Raw genomic sequence first — 12,319 nt, forward strand, 5'->3', positions numbered from 1 at the left:
AAAATGAACATATATGCACATGTTGGGGAAAAAAGAAACAACATAATGAGGGAACAGGGGGCCACAGAGAGCAGCAAAGAGGGATGACGCGTAACAGCAAGGGCTACTCACCTGGCATCTGATAAGAATACGGTGTTTGGCCTGGCTGTGGGGTGGAAAACCCTGGACTGTAACTGAGGCACCCACTCTGCAGTGGTGACTGTGTCTGCGAGAGCCCACTTTCCGTCTTGATGCCTGGCAACATTACACCCAAATCTGTATAAGAAATTAATTTTCAACTGATTCTTTAAAATATTTTCTCACAGTGGGGAAAATAAAATAAAAAATAGCAAAAATGTTCATGTCAGCATTTATCTTACATCCACACAAGATGAAGCAATAAGAGGTCAAATACCGTAAGTAGGTAGGCTGTATGGCTGTCCTGTCTGTGAGTAGGCTGTATAGACTGCTGGTTGCTGCATTCCTGAATACTGGGTTTGTCCGGCATAGGCAGACATTGTTTGAGCTGCTGGTGTAGAAAGAATGTGTGGATAGGGCCTAAATATCAGGAAAAATAGCATTACTGTGGCAACAAATACTTTGTATGTTAATTCAAGCAATAAAGTAAAGAAAAAGGTATCCAAAGGCAGTTCATTATTCTGCCAACTTTTCCTCTTACGGGAGTTATTCCATCTCCCACTGAAATAAGCTAATATATATATATATATATATCTCACATTCCCCAAGGCACTGTGAAAATTCTGTGCTGTCCCATAATCACAATGTAATTCTTAACATTCTGTGTCCAGCTATAGGTGGATTGTGCCACTGCTCTAACAGTTTCATATGGATTTGACCCCTTTGAGATAGGAACAGTATACTTAAATCAGAAAAATCTTCAAGCTTTTTTATCCAGTGCAGGGAAACTTGGACTGGAAGAATAAATGAAATAGAGAACGTTAAAGCTACTACCTTATGCCCTCTATGTATGGCTCTGCTTCATCAGATATCTAGCCTCTGGCTTCAGTGGGAGGTGGATCATGCCCATAGAGAGAAGCATGAAAAATACTGACAGCAACACTTTGTTAACCAGGAGGTCTTTAAATGTTTGGGAAATAGAATAGAAATAAAAATGGTCTTTAATTTATAAATACTGGGGTTTTATAGAGAAATTGAATAAAATTGAGTTTTAAATTTTTGCCCTCCAGAGTTGCAAAAACATACAGAGAAACATTTGTCTTGGATTGTTTTGTAAGTCAAATAAGATTTTATGGACCAAGAGTTGAATAAACATACTCTGCAGAATTACGCTTACTGAAACCCGGCCATTAAAAGCCATGACTAAATTTCAGCTTCTAATTTACTTTTCATTTTTTTTTCTAATTAATTCAGTACATTTGGCAGCAGTTGCTATCAGAAAAGGATTACTCATTAATTTAGATGCCAATAAATTATTACAGTAGATTAAGAATTCTATTAAACCTTGTAATGTATTTGGCCAAACATATCTAATATAGTCTGCCAAAACTTGTTTTAAGTGGAATAAGGAAGAATGTTTTTTGTTTAGACACCCACTTTCTCTATCAATAAATGCTGGCTAACATGATAGGAATGCAAATTTGGTGAAGAAATTTTAAAAAGCCTAATCAGGTATAGTTTCAATGCTTTCTCTGTATCAAATTTCAAAGTCACATAGGTAGAGTATCAAAAGCACTGAAACAAATATATGGTATACTGAAATCAAGGATACTTGTTCACAACATCACAGGACAAGCAAGTCAATAGGTTGCCAGTTACAGCAGTATCATAAAAAAAATCATCAGTGCTTTCCATGAAGTTAAAAAAAAGGAAGAAACTTCCTAGTCCTAATAAGCCCCTGCTGGCTTCTAAATAAATAAATACATACATACATACATAAATACTTTTTTTTTTTTTTTAAGAAGAGAAAGAGAGAGATTGAATCTGATCCAATTAACTTTGTTTGATATTTAAATCTTACAATATTGGAGGAGGAAAGGGTGGTTCATAATTCTGGAATGTTTGGATCAATTTGGCAACGCTTGTACTGGAACAGTCTATTGCATGGTTACCCTTAAGTATGCATCTTGCACATGCAATTGTGATTTCTAAATATAAACTCTCTTCCTCAAAATATGTCTGTGTGTAATGCCAGCACTATTAAAATGCTGATGCGTGAGAACCTCAGTCTATTTCTTTCCTTCTGCTGTGTGTAGAAACTCAAAAGATATTTCTTGTACAGCAATACAGTACTGCACAAAGTAGGATCTTACTCTGCAGCCATGAGGGAAAAAAAAAATGGACATAGAGTTGTAGTGGATTCATTACGAAGGCTTAAGTATTTTCCTTTCTCTCTCTTTCTTCTGCTGATCAATATTTGTTTGCAGCAAACTACAGAACTGCCTACAACCAAGGTCAGTTCCCTATAGAAGATTACAAGGTGTACAGACACTAACTTGGAGGGATATATCTGCGGAGAGTACTGATGCGCTGATCTTGGGCTATAGCCACTACTTGTTATTACTGCAAAAGAGAAAACAAGAGTACAACAGTTAAAAACAGTATGAGATGAATACAGCCAGTCTGAATACTAATACAGTCACGTTAGCAGAAAATCTCATTGAAATGGAGAGCTTTTACATGACATAGACATCACCTCAACTGTAATATCTTAATACACAAACTAAAATGTTTGGCAAATCCCCAAATCATTCATTGTTCTACCAAACTCTTTAGTTGTTGTGAGCATTTTAAGTGTAACTAGCTTGTTTCTGAATATATTGCACAAGCATATGATACACACACGATCTGTGATCCACACACAGTAGATTTTTCAAATTTGCATGTTGTATTAAAATTAGCAGTTAAAAGGCAACTTGTGATTTAACATATAGCATTACATGGGATTGAAAGAACACGCCTATACTTTTAAAGTCTCATATTAATAAGTTTAATTTTAATACTGGATAGTATTAGTAGTGTTTCATATAGGTGTGATCAATTTTAGTTAGCTTACATGATGAGAGACACCTAACTGACCGCTAGGAAATGAATACTCCTCCTTATGAACAGGTTGATTAGAACACAGACATTACCAAAAATAGCTGTATTTCAAAAGTAAGCACGAACAATTATGTACAGTAGTCATCAAAATTATATATGTCTACACTATGAACAGCTGCATTCTTCCAAGAAAACCAACAGAACAACAGTCATATCCCATTAAAATTTCATTCAAAAGCAGTGCTCACACTGGATTAATTCCAAGTGTTTGGAAGTTTCTCTTTCCTTTAGCCATCTGTCTTGACTAAGACAGATGTATTCCAAATATATGTACTCTAAAGTGTTGAACCAATCCCTTCAGAGCAAATCCATACTGGGCAAACATACAGAGTGTCTTTATTAGGCCATCTGCTGCTCATTCACTTTTCAAAAGATTAAAGTAGTACACAACGAAGCACTGGAATTTCTTTAGTCTAATCAATCATAGTTGTACTTCAAAGTGTACCCTCTTCCTGAGTTGTTCATAATGGTAGTAGAAATGAACTTTCAGAATTATATAAGTGACAAATAGGTTTAGGTTCCTAACTATTTTATGAAACATGATATATGTCTACATCCAGGTGTAATTAACATCTTTGAAATCTATTCCTTTGAACATATTCAGAACTTCATATTTCTGAAGCTAGTTTAAACACATTTAGAACCTGTAGGATTTTAAGAGGAAAATACAGTAGGAAAAAAACCACAACATATTAGCTTATTTTTTAAATGTGCAATTGAGAATGGCTTGAAAATGAGGAATTGGATGATTTTTGGAACATGTGCTACCAGATCTCATAAAAGAGTTGCTGATTGAAAAAATATTAAGGGATACTACAATGGAAATCTGCTGAGTTTAATATTGGATATTCTTCTCTGAGAATGCCTTCCAATGATATAAGCTTAATCTCTAAGTGTGCATAAAAATATTCTTGGAGTTAGATGAACGTACAGCTGTATAATAAACATAAACAGCTCATAAAACCCTAAAGGATGCTGTTATTTATTTAACTCTTGAAGAGTAATTAGTCTTGCCTGTTCTATCACTGTGACGTCTCTGAAGACAAACAACAGCTAACAGAATGACCTTGGTGATTCCCACGGCAAAGAACTTTCATGATCCATTACCAGCTTATCAGATCTTTTTTAACCATACTGCTCCACTTTTTGTCTACAGTTTGCTGAATGACACATCACTTGATTAATCAATCTGCCCATTCTACTACAGTGGGCATAAACTATCAAAAAAGAAAGAGAAAGAGAGAGAGAGAGAGAGAGAGAGAGAGAGAGAGAGAGAAGGGGAGAGAAAGAAAGAGAGAAAGAAAACAGTGACAATTTATTTAGATGACTTGAGTAATCATAAACTAATGTTTTTCAGCAAAAAACTGTCCTGCCTGCTTTTTAAATTATTTCTTCATATAAATATATATATAAGTAAATAAAAATAAAAAAAACAACTTGTGTGCCATTCCAATTAAAAAGCCTTTTCCTTTCGCTCTTCCTCCAGCAGCTTTCCACATCAGTTTTTGCACTGCCTTTTAGGATGTGGGATATTTGAGAAACACGGGGCATGAGACCAGGCATATGAGAGTATTGTGACCATGTATCGCAAATGAACTATATTGTATCTCACGGCTCAGAATGGCAATTCTGTGAGTTATCAGACTTAAACAGTTGTCACTGTTTTCACAATTATCCTCCTACCCCTACTTCTCTTTCAGTGGGGAGAATTAGCAGTAGGGGAAGTGGTAGAATCAGGATGTTACATACTTTATAACTTTTTTATAATTTTCTAAGGATAGGTTTCTACAGCCCATAAGAATGGGCTAGTCATCATTACGTTATGTTATTTATGAGAAAAACAAAACTGTCTCTGATTTTCTCTGAAAATCTCAAGAATTGTGGAGATTTCATTATTTGTTTTACCAATGGACTGCTCTTCTGGGCAGTGTAATACCCTTGATTTCTCAAGTGAATGCTATCAAGCTGCACACTTCTGAAAAGCAAGTCACATTTTGCACGTGCCCTGAAGAAGCACAGTGCAGAACTTGGCAGGTAAATTCTCTGTTCAGTGGGCCCACTTTCTCCAGAAGTGGAAGTTCTGGCTGATCTGTGCCATGCAGGATCCCAGCATCTCCACCCTCCATCCCACAGGAAGGGATGGCCTCTGGAGGAAAATGTGGAAGGTGGAGTTTCAGAAAAAGCAGTGCCAAAGCAGTTTCAGAAAAAGCATAAGAGAAGAGCCTCCTAGGCTCCAAGTTTGAGAATGGGGTAGGAAATGGGTTGAGAAATGAAGGTGCTGGCTAGGAAAAGACACTGCTGAAACTGAGAGACAAAGGTTGCAGTAAATATGAATGTGACAGAATAGAAAGAGGAAATGAGAGAGAGAAAAAGAAAAGCGTATGTAACTATGCCCTCACAGGAACACTCCCAGCAATAAAGCCTGGGAGAGCTGAGGATCAATACATCACTGGGGATACGTCCCCAACCTAACATATGTTGATCTATAGAAGAGAAAAGAAGGTGACAGCCAGCACTCACTATTTACTCTGTTAGCTCAACTGGCAAAGGTGGCTGTGGAGAGCTGAAATAACCAGAAATCATGCTGATAACGTGTTCTGGGTTCATCAAATCAACAAAGGCTAGAATTTTGTATTTTTCCATTTATCATCTGGAAAATTCCGTGTGAAGAGTTAGGTTAAAAGGACTTCATTTAAATAACAAATTTCAATTTCTACACAAAAGGGGACCAGACAAAGGTGTGTAGTGATGGCACTCCCTAACCTTGCCTTTATAGCCTTCAGAATTTTTTTTTATATTCTTTTTGCATGTAATGAGTCGTAAGTAACAAAGATGACAAGAACTTCAGATGCTTCTCTCCACTCCATTAAAATTATAAACAATTCCCAAATTAATCCAGTATCCTAAGCAATTTAAACACAAAAATGCATGCATTCACAATACAGCAGCTGTAGCAAACTTTGGAGCATAAAATTGCTCAGTTTAAGACTGTTCTGCAATTTTCCACACTCTGTAAGTATCCACCCCTACAGGAGTCTGCTACAGGATTGCAGAAGGATGAGATCAAAGCCCTGAACGTAAACAGCCACATGGCAGCCAAGGCACGGACACTGTGGCAACTCTCATTCTAAATTCTATGTTTTATTTTTCAACTTCACAGTAGATATGTGAGGTTTCTTCGTTAGTATATTCAGTTTCTGTTATTTAAATGTGACTTGAGGCTGGCACATTCAGCATCAATATGCAGGTTTACCACGAGACCACAAAGGCTATCTTGAAGGCACCTCTGATTGCAGGATGCCAAGGATGAAACAAGCCTAAGTGTAAAACAGTAGTTTCAAAAAGCTGCAGTGCTCTTCTGTCAAAAATCGGGGTTCATCACAGTTACCTGGGAGGCCTAATCCATATCTCTTATTATATGCCTCACACAGTCTGTCATCACTTTCTGTGTTAAAGCTGGTCATTAGGAACAGAGCTGGCTACTATACACATAAGGAGCTTGTTCAGCCTTCTGCTCAGCCCCAGAACATGCCACAGGTTTTTATTGTCCTTGAAGCACGGGAATCACTTTTCATGGGTAGAATATTTGATGGAGAGAAATTCCACATGGCACTTTTAAATGAGCCTCATCACTATGTGGTTTTATTTCATAAAATACTTAATAACATACCTAAGTCCTTCTCTACTTCACAAAGGTTGCTTTTTTGCTATGCTTGTAAAGGACAGAGTATAGGTGTTATCCCTGCCAGTGGCCTATATGTCCAGGCTATATGTTTGAAAGCTGCAGGAAAGTACTAGCATTGTCCCTTTGTCATGGAAGTCACAAAGCTTGGCTGATTTTTAGGAAAAAACAATGTTCACTGCTGGGCTTTTTTATGCATTGTTTTCAGTTGCAGCTGATTTGTCTAAAAAGGCATCTTTCTACTCATTAGTGTTCATCGTTTTTGGCAACACATTAAACATCCCAAATCATCACTTAGGTTAAAAAGTCAGAGGAATACTTTGTGTGAGTTTATATTGTTTTTTACGATTTTCTGCCGCAAAACTGATAAAACTGTCCAAATTGCAAGTACTAGTAAAAGACAAATAATGGATTTACACTTTATGGGAGGCTCAGCAGGTTATGAAAGCAGTTCTGCCTCACATGTGATGATGCAGACTGCCAATCACTCTGACAGGCAGACTACTGATTTTCCACTGTGAATGATCATACTCATTTAATACTTGAGTTTACCTCAAGTAGTGGCCTACAATGAGGATTGAGGTCATTTTTCATTTGAATATGTAGGTAGCTAATGGACAAAAAAAAAGTCTGTAAAGCTCAAATTCCTTCATTTTTGGTGGCACCCCTTCCAAATCTCTAAAGTGCAGAGATCTTAACACTTCTTGTGCAGTCAGTGGAATTTAACGGTGAATGGCATCCTGTGAAATCAAGCTTTGGTTTAGGTAACTAAGCATGAACATGGGACAGCAATTTTTGGCACCTCCTTTCTGAAAATGTTGCCTTAGCCACCTTTTACACATGGGATCCAGCTCAGATGTCTTAAATACATGGCACAAGCTGATAAAATTTCACCAACAATTCCAAACTCGTACATAGACAGACATTTTATGACGTGTACTTATAACATTACTTATAACATTACTTATAATATTTTAGGGCAGAGTAACAATAGTCATGGGAGGGAGGAAAAGGAAGAAAAAGGAAAAAAAAGAAAGGAAAAAAAACACCTGATTTTTAGCAAAAACTTTTTTTTTTTTTTACATAATTAGTTAGATTTTAATTTGATGGTGATCCTTTCATAATGAGAACAATGTTTTCATTTCTACTAATCAGAAAAAGTATATGCTTGCTTTACATTTCACAATAGACCTTTACTTCACGCACTTAAATATCAATACTTTCCTGAATAATGAACTTCAGAGTACATCTGGATTTCCTGATGCCTAGAAACAATTCTGGAAACATACACTCAGTTTTGTCTGTTTTTAAAACATTTTGATTATAGAGAAACATTGTGATTTCCAGAATATTTTAAATGGGTTGTGACTACCTATGTCTACCAAAACCCACAGCATGACGATTCTTGGCTTCAGTAAGATTTCAATCAGGCTGTTACTGAGTTGATATTTTCAGATATGAAATTAATTTTCCTTTCTCTCTCTATTAGAAGGATTCAGCCTCGTAGTTAGAAGGCGGATTTTCTTTAATTTTTCATCATCTTTTAGTAATTCATAGGAATCTACTTAAAAGTTGCTGTTTATTTCATTTTTTAAGAGGTAAATTAAATTTACAATTATTTAAACTAAAATATTTACATGAAGACAAAGTAGCTTAGGGCAATCTGGTCAGTGTTTAAACTAACACACTGTTCATACAAATAAGAAGATTAGCACTGAAATGTGACCCTTAAGATTCTAAATTCTACAAAGTAATACAGCCTTCAGAAATACAATCTGTTTTTTCTTCTTCCTAAATCATATAAGACTAGCACTGAGAAAAATCTACAGTACAATTATAACATTATTATCATAAGATTTCAACATACAGGAATGGTCTTAGTCATCATTAAAGCTTTTTATGATCATAGCTCATGAAAAGTGCATTATTTTTTTTATATACAAATGAAAAAAGTTAATTATTATTTGGTATTAAAATGTTACTTTATTGTGGCTTCTAGAAGATCACTTGCAATGTGCTCATAAGTGCTCATTAGCGAAGGTTATTAAATGCTATATTAATGTGCATCTAGCAATATGTGATCTTATTATGGCTTTACCTGACCCAGTAAAAGTGTCAAGCGATCCATCTCCAGTTGTTGTTGTTGTTTCATTGCTGTTCATGGGCTCTGTTTTGACTGCAAGAAGAGACACTACATAGAAGAATAAGTAGACATGAGATTTTACTTTTAAATTTATACCAGAGTCCTCATGCCAGTCTCACTAGTGGTACTCCAGATATAATAAGCATGCAGTGAAACAGCTTCAACCTTTACACTACCAACAGCACTGAGGCACTCTACCGTCATTCCATCTGGAACAGCCATGCATCCACGTATAGAGCTTTTCATCTCTGCATTTGGCTATCTATTAGCTTTAGCAACTGAACTATCTTCTGGGTAGATTTCAGCCTAAATCTAATTCATTCCAACAATTCCCTAAGAGTACCAGAGAGGAGGAAAACATTATCTGTCAAGGGATGTAGCACACCATGAAAATAATTTTGCCTGATGAGTGAAACAATAGTAGTATGTTTTCATGCTCATATGGAAGCAAATTACTCGTTAGCATTCTGCCTTTCCCCTTCCCCTTTTTTGGAGCTGAAGAGAAGAGTGAAGTTTAAAATAAATAAATAAATAAAAATACAAAACCAACAACAAAAAAGTAGGGCACAGATAACAGCCCTGAGAAATCTGCTTCTAATTCAGAGGTTACAAAAAACTTGGGTCCATTATGAACTCAAAATATTTCTTACATATCATCATTCACTCCTACCATCCAAGCCATAACTGAATGCATTGCAGTGGCAATTCAGCTTCTAACAGACATTCAACTGGCAAATGTAAAAAAACTCTGACATTGGCAAACCTGAATAAGTTACCACCATTGCCTTGTGAAGGTCAGTTACACATGTTCAGTCAAGAAACAGAGGTACTTTCAGAGTCAATTCAGGCCAAATATAGCTGAGCTCTCCTCAGAGTTCATCATCCCTCTTAAAATATGTCGAGGACAGCGTTTGAGCTAAACAAAGGATTCAGTTTTCTCATGAGAATAGTGGCCAGAATAGTACCTGCAAAATCACACTGCTATTCCTCCCTGTGTGATCACAATAAGGAGCTCGGGAATTTCATAGCTGTAAATACAGCCACTAGGCTCCCAGAATAGGCGAGCCCTGGGTGGACTGTCTCTGCTGATATACCTCAAACCCAGCCTAATTTCTTAACAGATCTTGCTCCATTACATCATATAGGATGCTGCAGATGTTACAATTGCACGAGTGACCTGTCCTGAGTTCAAAGGGATGTCTGTTTAGGACAAGCATGGAGGATTTGAAAAACTGAGATGTGCTTATCTCTGTGATACAGAGAGTGCTTTGCAATGCTGCCAGCATGCTGATGCTAATGAAACCAAGCAGCCCCTTCTTACACAAGTTACAGTTATGCTGTAGTTGTGTATTTCTTTTTACTGTCAAGATTAAAAAAAAAAAAATACTTGAAAGTGTCTGTCTTTTAAATGTAGACTTCTTTCCATCATTTTTTTTCTTTAATAAAACTGACACACCCAGTCTATTCTCTCTTCTGGCAACAGCAGTGAATTAATTTGGTATGAAATCATCAGGAAATAAATTTAGCCATATTTTTTCAAGTTGCTGTGCAGTCCTTGTCATTATGCAGTCCCTTATTTTCTGATTTATAAAAAAAAGTGACAAAAATTACACAACAGAACAGAAGTCCTTTTCCATTGTAATCAACTGTTCCCATTTCTCTATTTAAGTGAGAAAGAGGTGCTTTTATTTTCAGCAGATCAATATATAGCAAAAGAAAACTTAAAGGTCATTTCCTGCAAAATAACAGTTCCCTTCAGTATCTGTATATTACTGTATACAGATGTCTGCATATCCCTCAGAAGGAGAAAGACAAATCATGCTATATTAGAAATCATCTTATCTTCCCCCTTGAAGATCTTTGGATATATTTTACTTTATAAACTGCATGTATCTTTTCTCTGCAGAGTGTGGATATTGACTTACATGAAAAGAAAACCCTACTTCTTAGTACCCTTAATCCTTCCTATTCAATAAAATATTTTAGCATTGTCCATACTGAGCTATAAGTCTATGCTCAATATTCCATCCAGAAAAACACTTCACTTTAAGCCTAACTTTTTTCTTTAACCAAAACCTCAGTATCTAATTGGAATGTTTACTTTAGAGTTACGTATATTTCTGGTTAATGCCAATTGCAGTGTACTTCCATCAGCACAAATATTCACCATCCTCTCCCTGTCAAGCAAAAAATGATCTAAAGCAAAGGAAACCCTCTCACATACTTAACTTGAGGAAAAACACTGTATTGGCACTGTTCTTTGTTGAAAAATACTTGTTGAAAGTATTTTTATGTGTTTGATTTTAAGCAGTTCTACGGTCAGATTTTATCAACTTAAGGATCATCAAGACCTTTCTTCAGTGTAGCTAGACGTTTGGAGCATTACCTTTTTTTAAAAGAAGTTGCATATCATTAAAACAAGAGGGGAAAAAAAAAAAGAATTTTAACATCAGATTAAAAAGCCAATAACATTTAAAGCTGAAATCAAAACATAAGCTGACAACAAGTCAAAACACAGCATCATCCCTAGATTTCCTGACATGTGAGATAAAGCATGGTTGTAATACTATTAAGGCAACCTCTCCAGACATAGTGCAAAGATCAAGAGCCTGAGCCATCACTGTGAATGAATACTTTAATGAGAATAAATGCAATATGCTGTTGTATAAATGTGGATTAAGTTTATTAAGTTCTGAAAAAGTAAAAATATAATGAAAAGCAATCTCAATCTGGAATTCCTCTTGAGTGTTGCTGGCAGCAAAGACTGCAGATGGTAACAGAGAAGGGTTACCCCAGTGGTCGTGGCTGGGGCGGATAGTATACAAGGGCATACAGAAGAAACTGTGTAGAGACAGCTGAGAGGAAAACTAATTTCTTCATTCAGCTGTCAAACAGGAAGATAGAGAGGAGATGAAGAACAAAGCTGTACTCTTCTCAAAGGTGATGTGTGTGAATAGTTAGGAAGCAACAGACACAAGGAAAAAATCCGATTAGACCTGAGGAAAATTCTTCATCATGAGAGTAGTCAGGACCAAAGACAAAAGCCCAAAGAGGCTGTGTCGGCCCAGTTGACCTGCACGAATTGCTATCAAACTTAATTATGCCAGGACTAGCTCAGACTGTAATCCCCAACAGGCAGCAGTTTCTACAGTGTAAGTTCTTTACCTGATGAAACAATAGGCCAACATGACTCTTACTCTTCCAGCCTTTTCTAAATAACCTCTCTGAGAATGAACACTGAGATTTTAGGGGTAGGAGATGCTACAAGATGCTGCTGCTATGCCCAAATGCAGATAAACACATGCAATAGGAGGCAATGAGAGCTATTAGTGCAAACAAGTGTGACTAAAAGCTCGTTTTCTTCCGAGTTCTTTTTTTCTTCTGTTTTTAGGAAGCCAACAAGCTATGAAAGTTGCACAGAAGACAGCAGCTGA

General features: G+C 36.4%; 1 protein-coding gene across 51 annotated transcripts in view; it reads right to left on the reverse strand.

Moving 5' to 3' along the window:
- The window catches only part of EYA4 (EYA transcriptional coactivator and phosphatase 4), a 156,760-nt gene that overhangs the window by 39,381 nt on the left and 105,060 nt on the right, over nt 1-12,319 (reverse strand). For 40 of the 51 annotated variants that reach the window (XM_046938491.1, XM_040696818.2, XM_046938486.1 and 37 more), the window contains 4 exons: nt 8,841-8,933; nt 2,454-2,520; nt 395-537; nt 112-255 (listed from right to left, as the gene is read on the reverse strand). In XM_046938491.1, the coding sequence (XP_046794447.1) occupies nt 112-255; nt 395-537; nt 2,454-2,520; nt 8,841-8,933 (447 nt within the window). The remainder of the gene's footprint in view (nt 1-111; nt 256-394; nt 538-2,453; nt 2,521-8,840; nt 8,934-12,319) is intronic. The other 11 variants (XM_015284036.4, XM_040696815.2, XM_040696803.2 and 8 more) reach the window with 4 other exon arrangements.

This window comes from Gallus gallus, chromosome 3, assembly GCF_016699485.2.
Source record: "Gallus gallus isolate bGalGal1 chromosome 3, bGalGal1.mat.broiler.GRCg7b, whole genome shotgun sequence".
Classification (NCBI taxonomy): Eukaryota; Metazoa; Chordata; class Aves; order Galliformes; family Phasianidae; genus Gallus; species Gallus gallus.